The 19,761-nt window shown below is 40.8% G+C and overlaps 2 protein-coding genes across 6 annotated transcripts; both read left to right on the plus strand.

The window, feature by feature from the left end:
* Positions 1-1,607: 1,607 nt before the first annotated feature.
* On the plus strand, positions 1,608-5,486 carry LOC145510814 (olfactory receptor-like protein OLF4). The gene is made up of 3 exons (XM_081503008.1): positions 1,608-2,617; positions 4,791-4,977; positions 5,213-5,486. Exons 1-3 carry the CDS (start codon positions 1,657-1,659, stop codon positions 5,484-5,486), a joined length of 1,422 nt encoding a protein of 473 aa, XP_081359134.1. The 5' UTR covers positions 1,608-1,656.
* Positions 4,773-6,942, plus strand: LOC145508935 (G patch domain and ankyrin repeat-containing protein 1-like). Of its 5 annotated transcripts, none has more exons than XM_081496700.1 (3): positions 4,773-4,977; positions 5,096-5,155; positions 5,245-6,942. In XM_081496700.1, exon 3 carries the CDS (start codon positions 5,675-5,677, stop codon positions 6,737-6,739), a length of 1,065 nt encoding a protein of 354 aa, XP_081352826.1. In that variant the 5' UTR covers positions 4,773-4,977; positions 5,096-5,155; positions 5,245-5,674; the 3' UTR covers positions 6,740-6,942. The 5 variants fall into 5 exon arrangements, with proteins under 5 accessions (XP_081352826.1, XP_081352829.1, XP_081352824.1 ...); XM_081496703.1 differs by having other exon boundaries at positions 5,096-5,143; XM_081496698.1 differs by having other exon boundaries at positions 4,773-4,954.
* Positions 6,943-19,761: the final 12,819 nt, after the last annotated feature.

The following is a 19,761-nucleotide window of genomic DNA, read 5'->3' on the forward strand; positions in this document are numbered from 1 at the left end:
TTTGCCTGCTGGACAAAGACCAGAACTAGAATTGAAGTGTGCTCATTGGATTAATTAAAAAAGTGAAAACATTAAGCCCAAGAGTAATAAACAAACTATGACCTATAAGAAAATAGAGACAGGGATTGCCTCATTCAATATCAGAACACACACAAAAAGATCAAATTATATAGAAAAGCACAGGAAAGACATCTTCTACTGTCTCATATAACACATACGTAACTTTTGTCATATTTTCTATGTTTTTATTTTTGAATTGTTGAGTTTACGATCTTTACTCACTTTTCTCTTGGGGTATTAAATCTGTATGTTTTTTGATGTCATATATGTATCATTGATTCTGTCCTTGGAAATAAGATTTTTTTTTTCTGATTTTTCCCAGGCATCAAAGAGGTATAGCTGAATTTGGAAGGTTGCTAATCCAAGGAAGCTTTTCTTCGTCAAATTGTTTTTGGGATGATTTGAGTTTGTTAGATCTTTTTCCTTCATTTTATTTCTCCCGCATATTTTATATATCTTTAAATACAGGGCAGAAAGTGGCTGTAGCGAAAAAGGAACCCCAACTTTGTTATTCCCTCAGAAGTTTATGACCTGGAATTTATGGGTACCATTTAAACATTGTTTAGGAGAAAATTAATCTGATCTGACTAGCTCGAGCGGTTTACCACCCTTGGCTTAAGGAGAGTGGGTCTGGTTGAGAAATTCATGACAGAAACACAGCCCAGGAGCCATTTTGTGTCTGTGCCTTGTGGAGTGAGAGCAGGTCTTAAAGCACAGGCACTTGGACTCATACTTTAAGGTGATATAATAAGGTGACAGAGGCCAGAACTCAATCAAAGACGGTACTAAGATGAGGATCTGTTTTAATTCACAGGAAGCCTTTGCAACTTAAATCCATAAAGTGCTGGGAACACCATGAAAGAAGGGATTCTCTGTGGACTGAAGTGTCAGCTCTAGCTGGAAGGCCACCTTGTACCTCAGCATCCCTGACACCATCTCTAATCACTCCCCCTCTTGATTATCCCTCTGCCCCACGGGCTTTCTTGTTTGCCTTTGAACATGTGGAACCAGCATCTTCCTCAGGTCCTTTGCAGTGGCAGTTCCCTCTGCCAGGAACACACTTCTCCTGGTATCTCACTAGGTACTTCTCTCTCTTCCTTGACATCTCTTCAAATAACCCCTTGTTTGCAGCTCTTGTAACTTGGTATAAAATAACGCCACCTACTACTCTCTCCTTTATACATGTTTTTGTTTTCTTCATAACACCTGTCACCTTCTAACATATTATATATTTATTTAAATATCATCTTTCACCATCCTTGGATTGTGAGAGATTTGTGTTTAAGCATCTCTATTTATTCTCTGTATGGCTTGGGACAAGTTTGTTCTCAATATGTTTCTTAAATGTTTCTCTTAATGAGAAAGGATTTCTCATTAAAACTGTAAATATATGAACCATTTGGAAATATACTGAGAATGGGACAAATATTTCTATTCAGAGGTGAAATGGGATATAACCTCATGGAGAATTTATCTACATACAACATATTAACATCAATTTCATGCCAACAAAATTGAAATTATAGTATTTCCGTGTCTGTTTGGGTGAAAATTCTTCATGTTATTTGCTTTTTTCCCGATAGTCACCTTCATCACATGGAGCCAGGAAACAATACACAAACATCAGAATTTCTTCTTCTGGGACTTTCAGAGGAGCCAGGATTGCAGTCCCTTATATTTGGGCTTTTCCTCTCCATGTACCTGGTCACTGTGTTTGGAAACCTGCTCATCATCCTGGCCGTCAGCTCAGACTCCCACCTCCACACCCCCATGTACTTCTTCCTCTCCAACCTGTCCTTTGTAGACATCTACCTCACCTCCACCACCATCCCAAAGATGCTCCAAAACATCCAGACACAGAGGAAAGTCATCACCTATGAAGGCTGCATCGTCCAGATGTATTTTTACTTAGTCTTTGCAGCATTAGATGACTTGCTCCTGACCGTGATGGCCTATGACCGGTTTGTGGCCATCTGCCACCCCCTGCACTACATGGTCATCATGAACCCCCAGCTCTGTGGACTGCTGGTGCTGCTGTCCTGGATCGTGAGTTCAATGTATTCCTTGTTACAGAGTTTAATGATTTTGCGACTGTCCTTCTGCTCAGACTTGGAAATCCACCACTTTTTCTGTGAAATCACACGGTTGATCAGACTGGCCTGTTCTGACCCCTTTCTCAATAACATGATGGTGTCATTTGGATCTGTAATTCTCGGGGGTGTCCCCCTGGCTGGTATCCTTTACTCTTACTCTAAGATAGTGTCCTCTATCTGTGGAATCTCATCTGCTCAGGGGAAATATAAAGCATTCTCCACCTGTGCATCTCACCTCTCAGTTGTCTCCTTATTTTATTGTTCAGCCTTAGGAGTCTATCTTAGCTTCACTGCTACCTACAGTTCACATGCGAGTGCTATAGTATCGGTGATGTACACCGTGGTCACACCCATGCTGAACCCCTTCATCTACAGTCTGAGAAACAAAGACATAAAGAGGGCTCTAAAAAGATTCTTTGGGATGGAAATTTTAGAAAAGGTCCAGTTACCTCGGGCTGAAGAATGTTAGAGGGCTTAAAGCCTCAGAGACGGATAGTGAGATTCTTTGTTTAGATTGTGGTAATAGCAACTGCTTCTTCATTTTATTGCTTGGTATTTCCATTTCTTAGATTTCACTTCTCTCTACAGTTTTAAAAATGTCCTTTATTAACTTTTCTCTTCTCTGTCATCTAAGTTTTTTCTTTTGTTATTTTTCTGCTCTCTCAAATTGGTTGAAACCTTGTGCGAAACATATGTAAATTCCCATTTATCTCATGAGCCTGCACACATTTCCTAAGAATAAATTCTTCTGAGATGAAATACTTTGTACTGAGTAAGCTTTTTTTTCATTTTATTAAAAGAATAATCATAGTTTGTGCTACCTCTATGAAAAATCTAACTTGGTAACAAAACCAATTATATAATTTCATAGGAGAATAAAATTTGAAACTACAATTTATTACTTTTTAATTCATCATACCTTGAAACATCACTATCATAATTTCTCTTTCTGGAAATGTAGGCATGAACAGATGTATGTTTCATACTTGGTCATCTGATTTTACACCCCTCAGGGTACTATTCTCTATTTAGCTCAGTGTCACATTCTCTACAGGAGTTACTGAGAAAGCAGAGCATCAAATGCATGTCTCTAATTGGCATCCGTGTGAAACACCAATTTCAATACAGAGTTTGACATAATAAGACCTAGAGTGAGACAGGACCTTTAGTATGAGGCAACAGAAATTTGTGTCAGATTATTCCTATGCAAAGTATTTTTTCATAGCATCCGTTTAATTATTGAGGTCTGTGGTTTAGTGTCTGCACGTAAAAGGATTTATTGTTGGGGTGAAGGATTATTTGGTGTAAATATATCTTTCTGCTTGAAAACTTACATTGTGCCTAAAAATATATGGTTCCTTCCAATGCTCTAAATGAAATATTTCCGCCATTCCATTTCTGTCATAACCGATAAAGGAACAGTGAATGAATGATATGAATATCATTTATATGATATACATTATATATATGTACATCTCCAAATCATGGCTCACTAGAGAGCTTAAATTGCCATCCAGTCCTGTGATAAAGGTGTAAGTTTTTACAAACAGGCATATCCTTTTTTTTCTTTTTTAAATTAATGTGTTTTTTATTGAAGGATAATTGCTTTACAGAATTGTGTTGTTTTCTGTCAAATCTCAACATGAATCAGCCATAGGTATACACATATCCTCTCCCTTTTGAACCTCCCTCCCATTTCCCACCCCATCCCACCCCTCTAGGTTGATACAGAGGCCCTGTTTGAGTTTCCTGAGCCATGCAGCAAATTCCCATTGGCTATCTGTTTTACATATGGAAATATAAGTTTCCGTGTTACTCTTTCCATACATCTCACCCTCCCCTCCCCTCTCCCCATGTCCATAAGTCTATCCTCTATGTCTGTTTCTCCATTGTTGCCCTATAAATAAATTCTTCAGTACCATTTTCCTTGATTCCACATATATGTTTTAGAATATGGTATTTATCTTTCTCTTTCTGACTCACTTCACTCTGTATAATAGGTTCTAGGTTCATCCACCTCATTAGAATGACTCAAATGCACTCCTTTTTATGGCTGAGTAATATTCCACTGTGTATATATACCACAACTTCTTTATCCATTCATCTGTCGATGGACATCTAGGTTGCTTCCATGTTCTAGTTATTGTAAATAGCACTGCAATGAACAATGGGATACATGTGTCTCCTTCAATTTTGCTTTCTTTGGGGTATATGCCTAAGAGTGGTATTGTTGGGTCGTATGGTGGTTTTATTCCAAGTTTTTTAAGGAATCTCCATACCGTCTTCCATAGTGGCTGTATAAATTTACATTCCCACCAATAGTGCAAGAGTGTTCCCTTTTCTCCACACCCTGTCCAGCATTTATTGTTTGTAGACTTTTTGATGAGGACCATTCTGACTGGTGTGAGGTGATATCTCATTGCAGTTTTGATTTGCATTTCTCTAATAATGAGTGACATAGTGGCAGACTTTATTTTTGGGGGCTCCAAAATCACTGCGGATGGTGACTGCAGCCATGAAATAAAAAGACGCTTACTCCTTGGAAGAAAAGTTATGACCAGGGGCCATGGAGGGGAGGGGATGGGCGGGTAGAGGAACTAGGCTGGCTGGTTGTTTCCTGCTTCTCTCATCAAACAGCGAGCTTCAGGCCTCGGCGTGACTTTGTTACCCAGGGCATTGACCTCATCCCCAGCCAGCCAGCCCTCCTGGCCGTTATCGCATTGCTCCTTGGAGTAAGCACGCCAAGGAGACCCCCAACAGGGCCCATGTTTCATCTGGGGTTCGCGCTCCGGAGCCGGGAGGTGAGGCCGGGTTCCATGCTGAGGTAGGGTATACTGGGCTGAGCTGACTGGTGTGAGAACCAGGACGGCCCCGTGGGCTAACCTGAGGTGGTGCCAGCCATTCTGCTGCTTGTCCCCTTGCACTTCTCCATTTCCTCTTAGGGCTTGAACGGGGCTGCTGTGGGCGCTGAGTGCGACCTTCGAACCCTGGTCAGAGTAATGGTGAGGGGCTGCGTGACGTTATTTCATTTCAGGGTTTCTGGGCATTCTCCGCCTCAGAGCCTTTCTTAACCCCAAGAGTGGTTTCCCAGGTCCAGAAAATGAGCTCGGAGCGAGGGCCACGTTGAGGGCGGCGAAGGGCATTGTGGAGGCGTTATGTAAAAACAGGACCCCAACCGACGGATCTTTCTCGGTCCTCGCGCTACTCCGGCACGTGGTGCGTTGTGCTTCTGCTATGAAAACATTCCAGGGCGGGAAACAACCCGTCGCTTGCGCGCGCCTGCACCCTCAGTACGGAAGCTACAAAGCGACACAGGCTGGAACCTCTTCCTGAAACCTGCTTCCTGCTTGCGGAGAAGTGTCGAGTTTGTTTTTGTTTGGGAAGATCTTACCCCGAAATACGAAGATTTAAAGAGCCATTTTGATTGTTTTTCTTAATGGTGTCTGGGACTGGCTCTGGTTGCTGCAGGACCACCAGGGGCTTGGCTTCCTCCTCTCATTTTCCTAGATCTCCCAAAAGCCATGTCTGGGTCTTCCCTCATTAACTTTACCCCAGCCACTGATCCCAGTGATCTGTGGAAAGATGGGCAGCTGCAGTCACAGCCTGAAGAGCTGGAGCCCACGCTAGATGGGGCTGCAGCCCGGGCATTCTACGAATCCTTGATTGAAGATGAGAGCAGCACCCCTGAAATCCAGAGAGCTCAGCCTGGGCCTTCCAGTGAGAGAAAGAGGAAGAAAAGAAGAATGATGAGGGAGACTGCAGCAGGAGCATCAGGAGCATCAGGAGGACATGGACAAAGGAGATCCCTTGAGGCAAAGGACAAGATGACCCAGCAGATACTGAGGGCAGCCCAGGAGGGGGATCTGGCAAAACTAAAAAGGCTGTTGGATCCCCATGAGGCAGGGGGAGCTGGAGGGAATATCAATGCTCGGGATGCTTTCTGGTGGACCCCCCTGATGTGTGCTGCCCGAGCAGGCCAGGGGGCAGCTGTGCGCTATCTCCTGGGCCGTGGGGCTGCCTGGGTAGGGGTCTGCGAGCTGGGGGGCAGAGATGCTGCTCAGTTGGCTGAAGAAGCAGGTTTCCCGGAGGTGGCCCGCATAGTCAGAGAGAGCCCTGGAGAGACAAGGAGTCCAGAGAACTGGTCCCGATCCCCCTCCCCCCAGTACTGTGAGACTTGTGATGCCCACTTTCAAGACTCTAACCACTGTACATCCACTGCTCACCTGCTGTCGCTGTCCCGGGATCTCCGGCCCCCCCTCCTGCCACTTGGGGTTCCTACCTCCAGCCCAGGCTTCAAGCTGCTGCTGAGGGGGGGCTGGGAGCCTGGAATGGGGCTAGGACCCCGGGGTGAGGGCCGTGCCAACCCTATCCCCACTGTCCTCAAGAGGGACCAGGAGGGGTTAGGCTACAGATCAGCACCTCAGCCCCGCGTTACACATTTCCCAGCTCTGGATACACGGGCAGTGGCTGGGAGGAAGAGAGCTCCTAGGGTGACCACACTGAACCGGAAGGAGGAGAGAAGGCAGGAAGAGAAGGACAAGGCCTGGGAGCGGGATCTGCGGATATACATGAACCTCGAGTTCTGACTTGGGCAAGTTCTGACCCTGGTGTGTTGCTGAAGTCTGAACTTGGGCCCCGAACCTAGACACTTGGGCTTCTACTTCCTGATGTCTGCCCAGGTTCCACACCTTCTGGTTTTTATCAGTGGACTCTGCCTTCAGTAGAAAGAAGCCGAAAGTTGAGAAATAAATCAAGCTTTTCTCCCAAAAAAAAAAAAAAAAAAAGAAAAGTTATGACCAATCTAGACAGCATATTAAAAAGCAGAGACATTACTTTGCCAACAAAGGTCCATCTAGTCAAAGCTATGATTTTTCCAGTAGTCATGTATGGATGTGAGAGTTGGACTATAAAGAAAGTTGAGCGCCGAAGAATTCATGCTTTTGAACTGTGATGTTGGAGAAGACTCTTGAGAGTCCCTTGGACTGCAAGGAGATCCAACCAGTCCATCCTAAAGGAAATCAGTCCTGAATGTTCATTGGAAAGGCTAATGTTGAAGTTGAAACTCCAATACTTTGGCCACCTGATGTGAAGAGCTGACTCATTTGAAAAGACCCTGATGCTAGGAGAGATCGAAGGCGAGAGGAGAAGGGGACAACAGAGGATAAGATGGTTGGATGGCATCACCGACTCAATGGACATGAGTCTAAGTAAACTCCAGTAGTTGGTAATGGACAGGGAGGCCTGGCATGCTGCAGTCCATGGGGTCACAAAGAGCCGGACACGACTGAGCGACTGAACTGAACTGAACTGAACTGAACTGAATAATAAGTGATGTTGAGAACCTTTTCAAGTGTTTTGTAGCCATCTGTATGTCTTCTTTGAAGAAATGTCTGTTTAGGTCTTTTTCCCACCTTTTGATTGGGTTGTTTGTTTTTCTCATATTGAGTTGTATGAACTGATTGTATATTTTAGAAATTAATCCTTTGTCAGTTGTTTCATTTGCTATTATTTTCTCCCACTCTGAGGGCTGTCTTTTCACCTTGCTTATAGTTTCCTTTGTTGTGCAAAAGCTTTTAAGTTTAATCAGGTCCCACTTATTTACTTTTGCTTTTATTTCTGTTACTCTAGGAGGTGGGTCATGGATGATCTTGCTTTGATTTATGTCAGAGAGTGTTCTGCCTATGTTTTCCTCAAAGAGTTTAATAGTTTCTGGTCTTACATTTAGGTTTTTAATCCATTTTGAGTTTACCTTTATGTATGGTGTTAGGAAGTGTTCTAATTTCATTCTTTTACATATTGCTGTCCAGTTTTCCCAGCATCTTTTATTAAAGAGGCTGTCTTTGCCCCATTATATATTCTTGCCTCCTTTGTCAAAAATAAGGTGCTCATAGGTGTATGGGTTTATTTCTGGACTTTCTATCTTGTTCCTTTGGTCTATATTTCTATTCTTGTGCCAGGACCATGCTGTCTTGATAACTGTAGATTTGTAGTATAACCTGAAGTCAGATAGCTTGATTCCTCCAGCTCCCTTCTTCTTTCTCAAGACTGCTGTGGCTATTCAGGGTCTTTTGTGTTTCCACGTGAATTGTAGAATTTTTTGTTCTAGTTCTGTGATAAATGCCATTGGTAATTTGATAGGGATTGCATTAAATCTGTAGATTGCATTTGGTAGTATAGTCGTTTTCACAATATTGATTCATCCTATCCAGGAACGTGGAATATCTCTCCATCTGTTTATGTCGTCTTTGATTTATTTCCTTAGTGTCTTATAATTTTCTGTGTACATTTCTTTTTTTCCTTAGGTAAGTTTATTCCCAGATATTTAATTCTTTTTGTTGCAATGGTGAATGGGATTGATTCCTTAATTGCTCTTTCTGATTTTTCATTGTTAGTATATAGAAATGCAAGTGATTTTTGTGTATTGATTTTGTATCCTGCAACTTTGCTAAATTCACTGATTAGCTCTAGTAATTTTCTGATACAATATTTAAGGTTTTCTACATAAAGTATCACGTCATCTGCAAACAGTGAGAGCTTTACTTCTTCTTTTCTGACCTGGATTCCTTTAATTTCTTTTTCTTCTCTGATTGCTGTAGCTAGGACTTCCAGAACTATGTTGAATAATAGTGGTGAAAGACCCTGTCTTGTTCCTAATTTTTATCTTTCAATTTGTTAATATGGAGTATCACATTGATTGATTTCTATATATTGAAGAATCTTTGCACCCCTGGAATAAACCCAACTTTATTATGGTGTATGAACTTTTTTTTTTAAGAAAAAGAATTTATTTATCTATTTATTTTTATTAATTTATTTATTTTAGTTGGGGGCTAATTACTTTACAATATTGTAGTGTTTTTTGCCATACATTGACATGAATCAGCCATGGGTTTACATGTGTTCCCCATCCTGAACCCCCCTCCCACCTCCCTCCCCATCCCGTCCCTCTGGGTCATCCCATTGCACCAGCCCTGAGCATTTGTCTCATGCATCGAACCTGGAACTTTTTTTGATGTGTTGCTGAATTCTGTTTGCTAAAATTTTGTTGAGGATTTTTGCATCTAGGTTCCTCAGTGATATTGGCCTGTAGTTTTCTTTCTTTGTGTTGTCTTCATCTGGTTTTGGTATAAGAGTGATATCATTCTATGAGGTGGTAGCTTCTGGAATGAGTTTGGAAGTATTCCTTCCTCTGCAATTTTTTTGAAAGAGGTTCAGAAGGATAGGCATTAGCTCTTATCTAAATGTTTGATAGAATTCTCCTCAAACAGGCGTATTCTCTTAACCTTTCTTGTTTACCTACATGGAACCCTAAATGGAATCCCTTTTTTATAAAGTTGACATAAAGTTGAATGAATGTTATTCAAACATCACAACAGTTGCCTAGAAAAAAAGCAGCATGTTATTTTAACCGCCCCCCCTCAGTTCTGTTCATTTTGATTATTGTTTCCATTAACTGTTGCTACATAGCAAGTCATCCTAAAAGCAAATGGCTTAATATAACGAAGATTTATCAGATAGTTGCTATGGCGGGTAGCTGATCTGAGTTCTGATTGTCTCCTCTTGGGTCTGCTGTCAGCTGGCAGGCTGTTTTGTGTTTTAAAAGATCATCCATGATGTGCTGTGCAGTGGTAGTGCTCTTCTGTCTTGAACCACTTTATGTCAATTTCTTCCTTTTATATATTAGGTCAGTCTTTAGTTTATAGGGAAATCACTAGGTTTCTCAAATGTTAATTGCTTTATTTAAATTTCACTGTTCCTAAATTCATATATGTCACTTTGCTTTCTTCCTCACTAGAGGAGCTATCTCCCATCAATTTTAGGTATGACACAACTACCTGCGCTTAGCATACTACCCTCAACAATGTACTGCCAGAAAGTTTTAACTCCTACCTAATTAATTAGAGTGTAATTCCATATAATAAACTGCACATTTTAAAAGTATTCAATTTTCTGAATTTTAAAAATTAGCAGTATATTACATAGTTCCATTTGCATATGATTTAAAAGGGTGCACAATAAGTTTTAATTTCTTTGTGATGTTACTGTTAATAATGGAATTGCCCTGAGTCTCAGTTTTCTCTTTCAGAAGGAAATGTGAGATGATAAATCCTAACTTCACTTGGATGTTGTGAGGAATTAATGAAGTGCATAGAAATACTTTGCTGAGACCACAAACATTGTTCAAGCTTAGGAATATGTATGTACATCTGTATCTGTATACACTTTCTCTGAAATAAACATCCATGCACACATAGATTTAAACACACTGTTTCATTTGTAATTCTATCCATTGTCCTGAAAGAAAAACAACAGAAAGTTGGAAGGAGAGAAGTAAAAAAAAAAAATGAACGCTTAAATGAACATAAATTAGAAAATTTAAAGTTGACTGTGTGACCTTAATTTTAATAATGACTTACTTTTCCTATCTTAAATTCCAAAGGCCTCAGAGTCGGATCCACATTTACATTTAGACAACGTGAAATTCTCTGTACCAGCTAAGGGGACAAAATCTGTCCATAATGCCTAAAATTTTCTATTTAAGACCAGAGTGTAACATAAAATGACCTTTTCTAAAGGAAGTTCACTGATTGACTCTTAAGGGCTAATCTCAAATCCTAGGAGCAGTATGTGTGGTGTGCTGTGATAAGTCTCTTCAGTCTTGTCCGACTCTTTGCGACCCCATGGACTGTAGCCCGCCGCGCTCCTCTGTCCATGGGATTCTCCAGGCAGGAACGCTGGCATGGATTACCAGGCCCTCCTCCAGGGGATCTTCCCAACCCAGGGATCCTATCCGCCCGCCTTTCTTATGTTGCCTGCGTTGGCAGGTGGGTTGTTTAATTTCTGATGTAAATAGGAAATCTTTTTAGGTGTTGCAAAACTTGCTTGAAACCAAGGGTTATAATACCCAAGTTTTATATTAAAGGAGCAAAGTTATCCCCTGTTTTAGAAAGGGCAATAGTCATATTCAGAGATTTCCTGGGTTGTGTTCCCACAACAGATCAAAGCATTGAAGACCCAAAGGACCTAGTCAAGACCAATTGTCAGTATTATACTTTTGAGAAAACTTGAACTCAGGGATGTGACGAGGTGCCAGGAGTCTTAGAGCTTTGGAAGCAGGAGACGTAAAGATGAAGGAGTGAGGAAACTGAATTTACCTAACTTAAAACAGAGTCTCTTAGGAACAGAGGATCAGCATAAAAAATACATTCTGTTCAGACCAGTTCTCCAAGGGAAATCATGTATTTAGAGGTTGGAATAACAAAGAGAAAACATGACTAATGAGCTGATATGGAAGGTGTAAATATCTCCTCTTCTGCGGTCCCTCAGCCTGTGCCTCTTTTGTTGGACAGGATGTGGTGGTTGCTTTTGCAATCCTACATCTGGCTGAGAGAACAATGCTTGATCTCTTAAGCTGTCTTGTGGGGAAACAGATCGTGGGTCTGCATCATCAGCTACATAGCGGGGAGTTTTGACTTTCATAGGGAAACCTCCCTCACAGAGTTCCCAAACAGGTGAGTCTGAGAGCTCCACAGACACTGAAGGAGAAGATCAGAGAAGATGGAAGCCAGGAATGTACCAAAGGTCACTTAGAGAACAATAGAGCATAGCCCAGAGGCAGAGGTCATGTGGTTGTTTGCTGGGTTTCCTGAAAATGTATTTATTTATGATGCTGAAAAAGGAACACTGCAATTGAAAATGAGAATGTCAGTGTTGACAATTAAATCATGCTAAGGAAAGGCTACCCACTGAAGTATTCTGACCTGGAGAATTCCATGGACTGTGTAGTCCATGGGGTCGCAAAGAGTTGGACATGACTGAGTGACTTTCACTTTCACTTTCAGTGGATGCCCAACAGAAGAATGAATGGGAGATATAAATTGTATCCAGTATAAGTGGAACATGAGTCTAAAGTTCTAGTTAATTAACAGGAGTAGACAAATAGGGTATTAACTGTAGAGGGTCAGTCAGTGAGGTGAGGGCATTTCATTTTATTGTAAGATGGGGCATAATAAACTGTGCCCCCACGTGGAGGAGAAAGATTTAGGTTGAGGACTGTTTGCAAATACACACTTGGAATAGCTGTGTAGGAAATGTACACATGACAGTATCTTCTCTCACTCTTGTGTTCACTTAAGAGAAAAAAAAATAAACTTAACAATGTAAGCAAAATAATGTATGCTAGTGAGGTTTACTTTGCAACTATTTTATTATCTGTGAGCCTAAATAGATCTATGGATTTGTTAGTCATGCTGTGTTTCTCTATTAAAAAATGTCTCTATAACTATTTTGCTTTATATAGTGGTATCAGAGTGTTGTTATTCCTTTTTAAAATTGCATTCTTTGATAGGAAGGATTATATTTTAACAAAACCCTTAAATTTGTGATTTAGTCTTTTTATATATGCATAGATATATTTGTGAGATTGTATAAGAACTGATAAATTTTGTTGGTCAAATCTACCAAGATTCTCTTCATTGCTTTTCCAAACGAATTTGGGTATAATTGACCTATGACAATATATGAATTATAGGTACACAGCATAGTGGTTTAATACTTATTTATACTGCTAAATGCTCACCACAGTAAATCTCCTTAACATCTGTCACCACACATAGTTACAATTTATTTCTTGTGAGTGGAGCTTTTAGGATATACTGTCTCTTCAGTTCAGTTCAGTTTAGTCGCTCACTTGTGTCTGACTCTTCGCAACCCCCTGAACAGCAGCACGCCAGGCTTCCCTATCCATCACCAACTACCTGAGTCTGCCCAAACCCATGTCCACCGAGTCAGTGATGCCATGCAGCCATCTCATCCTCTGTCGTCCCTTTCTCCTCCTGCCCTCAATCTTTCCCAGCATCAGGATCTTTTCCAATGAGTCAGCTCTTCGCATCAGGTGGCCAAAGTATTGGAGTTTCAGCTTCAATATCAGTCCTTCCAATGAACATCCAGGACTGATCTCCTTTAGGATGGACTGGTTGGATCTCCTTGCAGTCCAAGGGACTCTCAAGAGTCTTCTCCAACACCACAGTTCAAAAGCATCAATTCTTCGGCGCTCAGCTTTCTTCACCATCCACCTCTCACATCCATACATGACCACTGGAAAAACCATAGCCTTGGCTAGACAGACCTTTGTCGGCAAAGTAATGTCTCTGCTTTTTAATATGCTGTCTAGGTTGGTCATAACCTTCCTTCCAAGGAGTAAGCGTCTTTTAATTTCATGGCTGCAGTCACCATCTGCAGTGATTTTAGAGCCCAGAAAAATAAAGTCAGCCACTGTTTCCACTGTTTCCCCATCTATTTGTCATGAAGTGATGGGACCGGATGCCATGATCTTAGTTTTCTGAACGTTGAGCTTTAAGCCAACTTTTTCACTCTCCTCTTTCACTTTCATCAAGAGGCTCTTTAGTTCTTCTTCATTTTCTGCCGTAAGGGTGGTGCCATCTGCATATCTGAGGTTATTGATATTTCTCCCGGCAATCTTGATTCCAGTTTGTGCTTCATCCAGCTCAGCGTTTCTAATGATGTATTCTGCATATAAGTTAAATAAACAGGGTGACAATATACAGCCTTGACACACTCCTTTTCCTATTTGAAACCAGTCTGTTCTTCCATGCCCAGTTCTAACTGTTGCTTCCTGACCTGCATACAGGTTTCTCAAGAGACAAGTGAGGTGGTCTGGTATTCCCATCTCTTTCAGAATTTTCCACAGTTTATTCTGATCCACACAGTCAAAGGCTTTGGCATGGTCAATAAAGCAGAAATAGATGTTTTTCTGGTACTCTTTTGCTTTTTTGATGATCCATTGGATGCTGGCAATTTGATCTCTGGTTCCTCTGCCTTTTCTAAAACCAGCTTGAACATCTGGAAGTTCATGGTTCACGTGTTGCTGAAGCCTGGCTTGGAGAATTTTGAGCATTACTTTACTAGCATGTGAGATGAGTGCAATTGTGCGGTAGTTTGAGTATTCTTTGGCATTGCTGCTGCTACTAAGTCGCTTCAGTCGTGTCCGACTCTGTGCGACCCCATAGGCGGCAGCCCACCAGGCTCCACCGTCCCTGGGATTCTCCAGGCAAGAATACTGGAGTGGGTTGCCATTTCTTCCTCCAGTGCATGAAAGGGAAAAGTGAAAGTGAAGTCGCTCAGTCGTGTCCGACTCTTAGCGACCCCATGGACTGTAGCCTACCAGGCTTCTCCGTCCATGGGATTTTCCAGGCAAGAGTACTGGAGTGGGGTGCCATTGCCTTCTCCGTCTTTGGCATTAGCAACTTTCAATTATGCTAAAAAGAGTATTATGAGCTATAGTCACCATGCTGCACAGTACATACCGCTCGTTACTCTTTATTGCTGATTTTCTTACCATAATAATTTGTCACTTTAATATTCTAAATGTGTCAACTGTTGCTGTAAGCAAGAAAGAAAAGTGAGAGTTCTTTAGCATTCTTAATGGTGATAGACAACTTATACATATTTATTTCTATTAAGAGTTTCTCATCAGTTATTCCTTATTATTCCTTTCGGCCTTCTGATTAAATTTCTTCCTAAAAATTACATCTCCTCTGATCATAATTCTTTACCATTTTACTTATATTCTATAAGCATATTTGAATTCCTCTGTCTATATATAAAATAAAATTATAACTTAGATATTGCTCCTTCCTCACTTTGTAAATTTTCTTCTGTTATATTGTTTCACTTCCAGATCTTTGGCAATTTGATCTTGAATTAGAGATCCATGTTAATATTAAATTTTTACTCTTTTGTGTCTTTTTGTCAGTTAGTAGTAGATTTTCACTCAATTTTATTAGGGAAGGTGTTTTATTCAGGAAGGGGTTTCCCAGGTGTACTAAGATGGTAAAGAATCCATTTGCCAATGCAGGAGAATTAAGAGATGCAGGTTCAATCCCTGCGTTGCGAAGATCCCTTGGAGGAGGGCATGGCAACTCACTCCACTCTTCTTGCCTAGAGAATCCTTTGGACAGATGGAGGCTACTGGCAAACTACAGTCCATAGGGTCACATGGAGTCAGACATGACTGAAGTTACTTACCACATGGCATATTGCTCAGGAAACAATATACTTAACATAATTGGACTCTCACCAATTTATTTTGTTTCATAAGTTCTTAGTTTTTGAAAAATCTCTTTCTAAAATGTGTTTATACATACTTATATACTTTTACACAAATGAATCAATACAATCCTGAATTCATGATAAATGGTCTTTATATTTTAGTGACAGTCATTATGTTTAATGTTTTCTATAATTTGTCCCTCTTTTTTTCTTTCTAAATAATACCTCAGGGACTTACTTCCAATCAACCAGTATAATGCTGGTTCATTATTTCTATATCTGTATAATACTGCATGGTGTGGCTGTGTGACTCACACATTTGGTGGTCTATTATATTATTTATTAATAAATGACTATTATATCACTGCTACAAAAGTACTTTGCAATTCTTAATTTAATATTATTTTTCTCAACCAAAGACAATTTTGTCCCCCAGGAACCTTTAAGCAATATTTGTAGGCATTATTCACTGTCACACTGATGATGGGTAAGTGGTGGGCAAGGATGTTTCTAAACATCTTGCAATTTATAGGACAGACCCCACCACAGAGAAGAATCTGGCAGAGAATGTCCAATAGTGCAGAGACTGAGGAATCCTGAATTAAAAGTTATCCTTGTTTCTAATATCAATGGAAAAGTAGTTCTGATGTAGTTTTTTATATACTCATCTAAAGAGTACAGATCACTTTTGCACTGGGGTCTTTAGTCCCTTTTATAAAGATGTGTCAAATAAGGAACTACTTAATTTCCTTCTAGATAGGTGGTCATTTACTCCAGCTTTTATTCAACAATCTAGCCTTTTCCAACCAAATTGGATGCAACCGTCCCATAGGATAGTGTTTGTATCTAAAGGGACCTAATTCTTAATCATTCAAAAAATAATAACAAAACATTTACTACTTGCCAGAAATTTCTGGATCATTCTGTTATATTCTCTTGAGTCACGGTCTTTTCTAAATTAATTATTAATTCATGTCATAAGTGCTTAATTACTCCTATTATATATGTCATGTTTCAGTCAGCTTTTGCTGTTCCATTTAGCTTTCTTTAATACAATTACGTGAAATCACCCTTTTAACTGGTTACATATTTTAGCCATATTTTGTCATTTCATAATTTGTATTTTTCTTCAGTGTGTTTTTAAAATAAATGCAAATATATTCACAGACATGGGAAAATAAAAATTGAACAAGGAAATTTAAGTCTCTGATGATTCAGTTCAGTTCAATTCAGTCGCTCAGTCGTGTCTGACTCTTTGTGACACCATGAATCGCAGCACGCTAGGCCTCCCTGTCCATCACCAAATCCTGGAGTCTACCCAAACCCATGTCCATCTAGTCAGTGATGCCATCCAACCATCTCATCCTCTATCGTCCCCTTCTCCTCCAGCCCCCAATCCTTCCCAGCATTAGGGTCTTTTCCAATGAGTCAACTCCTCGCATGAGGTGGCCAAAGTATTGGAGTTTCAGCTTCAACATCAGTCCTTCCAATGAACACCCAGGACTGACCTCCTTTAGGATGGACTGGTTGGATCTCCTTGCAGTCCAAGGGACTCTCAAGAGTCTTCTCCAACACCACAGTCCAAAAGCATCAATTCTTCGGTGCTCAGCTTTCTTCACCGTCCAAATCTCACATTCATACATGACTACTGGAAAAACCATAGCCTTGACTAGACGGACTTTTGTTGGCAAAGTAATGTCTCTGTTTTTAAATATGCTATCTAGGTTGGTCAAAACCTTCCTTCCAAGGAGTAAGCGCCTTTTAATTTCTTGGCTGCAATCACCATTTGCAGTGATTTGGGAGCCCCCCCCCCCAAAATAAAGTCTGACACTGTTTCCACTGTTTCCCCATCTATTTCCCATGAAGTGATGGGACCAGATGCCATGATCTTAGTTTTCTGAATGTTGAGCTTTAAGCCAACTTTTTCACTCTCCTTTCTCACTTTCGTCAAGACTCTTTTTAGTTCCTCTTCACTTTCTGCCATAAGGGTGGTGTCATCTGCATATCTGAGGTTACTGTTATTTCTCCTGGCCATCTTGATTCCAGCTTGTGCTTCTTCCAGCCCAGCGTTTCTCATGATGTACTCTGCATATAAGTAAAATAAGCAGGGTGACAATATACAGCCTTGAAGTACTCCTTTTCCTATTTGGAACCAGTCTGTTGAAGGGCATGGCAAACCACTTCAGTATTCTTGCCTTGAGAACCCCATGAACAGTATGAAAAGGCAAAAAGATAGGACACTGAAAGATGAACTCCCAGGTCAGTAAGTGCCCAATATGCTACTGGAGATCAGTGGAGAAATAACTCCAGAAAGAATGATGGGATGGAGCCAAAGCAAAAATGATACCCAGCTGTGGAGGTGACTGGTGATAGATGCAAAGTCCGATGCTGTAAAGAGCAATATTGCATAGGAACCTGGAATGTTAGGTCCATAAATCAAGGCTAATTGGAAGTGGTCAAACAGGAGATGGCAAGAGTGAACGTCGACATTCTAGGAATCAGCGAACTAAGATGGACTGGAATGGGTGAATTTAACTCAGATGACCATTATATCTACTACTGTGGGCAAGAATCCCTTAGAAGAAATGGAGTTGCCATCATGGTCAACAAAAGAGTCCAAAATGCAGTACTTGGATGCAATCTCAAAAACGATAGAATGATCTCTGTTCGTTTCCAAGGCAAACCATTCAAAATCACAGTAATCGAAGTCTATGCCCCGACCAGTATTGCTGAAAAAGCTGAGGTTGAACGGTTCTATGAAGACCTACAAGACATTCTAGAACTAACACCCAAAAAAGATGTCCTTTTCATTATAGGAGACTGGAATGTAAAAGTAGGAAGTCAAGAAACACCTGGTGTAACAGGCAAATTTGGCCTTGGAATACAGAATGAAGCAGGGCAAAGGCTAATAGAGTTTTGCCAAGAGAACGCACTGGTGATAGCAAACACCCTCTTCCAACAACACAGGAGAAGAATCTACACGTGGACATCACCAGATGGTCAACACCCAAATCAGCCAAAGATGGAGAAGCTCTATATAGTCAGCAAAAACAAGACGGGGAGCAGACTGTGGCTCAGATCATGAACTCCTTATTGCCAAATTCAGACTTAAATTGAAGAAAGTAGGGAAAACCACTAGACCATTCAGGTATGACCTAGATCAAATTCCTTATGAATATACAGTAGAAGTCACAAATAGATTTACGGGGCTAGATCTGATAGACAGAGTGCCTGATGAACTATGGACAGAGGTTCGTGACATTGTACAGGGGACAGGGATCAAGACCATCGCCATGGAAAAGAAATGCAAAAAAGCAAAATGGCTGACTGAGGAGGCCTTACAAATAGCTGGGAAAAGAAGAAAAGCAAAAATCAAAGGAGAAAAGGAAAGATATTCCCATCTGAAGGCAGAGTTCCAAAGAATAGCAAGGAGAGATAAGAAAGTCTTCTTCAGCGATCAATGCAAAGAAATAGAGGAAAACAACAGAATGGGAAAGACTAGAGATCTCTTCAAGAAAATTAGAGATACCAAGGGAATATTTCATGCAAAGATAGGCTCGATAAAGGACAGAAATGGTATGGACATAACAGAAGCAGAAGATATTAAGAAGAGGTGGCAAGAATATACAGAAGAACTGTACAAAAAAGATCTTCACGACCCAGATAATCACGATGGTGTGATCACTCACCTAGAGCCAGACATCCTGGAATGTGAAGTCAAGTGGGCCTTAGAAAGCATCACTACAATCAAAGCTAGTGGAGATGATGGAATTCCAGTTGAGCTATTTGAAATCCTCAAAGGTGATGCTGTGAAAGTGCTGCACTCGATATGCCAGCAGATCTGGAAAACTCAGCGTGGCCACAGGACTGGAAAAGGTCAGTTTTCCTCCCAATCCCAAAGAAAGGCAATGCCAAAGAATGCTCAAACTACTGAACAATTGCACTCATCTCACACACTAGTAAAGGAATGCTCAAAATTCTCCAAGCCAGGCTTCAGCAATACGTGAACCGTGAACTTCCAGATGTTCAAGCTGGTTTTAGAAAAGGCAGAGGAAGCAGAGATCAAATTGCCAATATCCGCTGGATCATTGAAAAAGCAAGAGAGTTCCAGAAAAAGCATCTATTTCTGTTTTATTGATGACGCCAAAGCCTTTGACTGTGTGGATCAGAATAAACTGTGGAAAATTCTGAAAGAGATGGGAATACCAGACCATCTGACCTCTCCCTTGAGACACCTGTATGCAGGTCAGGAAGCAACAGTTAGAACTGGACATGGAAGAACAGACTGGTTCCAAATAGGAAAAGGAGTGTGTCAAGGCTGTATATTGTCACCCTGCTTATTTAACTTATATGCAGAGTACATCATGAGAAACGCTGGGCTGGAAGAAACACAAGCTGCAATCAAGATTCCGGGAGAAATATCAATAACCTCAGATATGCAGATGACACCACCCTTACGGCAGAAAGTGAAGAAGAACTAAAGAGCCTCTTGATGAAAGTGAAAGAGGAGAGTGAAAAAGTTGGCTTAAAGCTCAGT

The sequence above is a fragment of the Giraffa tippelskirchi genome, chromosome 6, assembly GCF_054371585.1.
Source record: "Giraffa tippelskirchi isolate mGirTip1 chromosome 6, T2T-mGirTip1v1.2.pri, whole genome shotgun sequence".
NCBI lineage: Eukaryota > Metazoa > Chordata > Mammalia > Artiodactyla > Giraffidae > Giraffa > Giraffa tippelskirchi.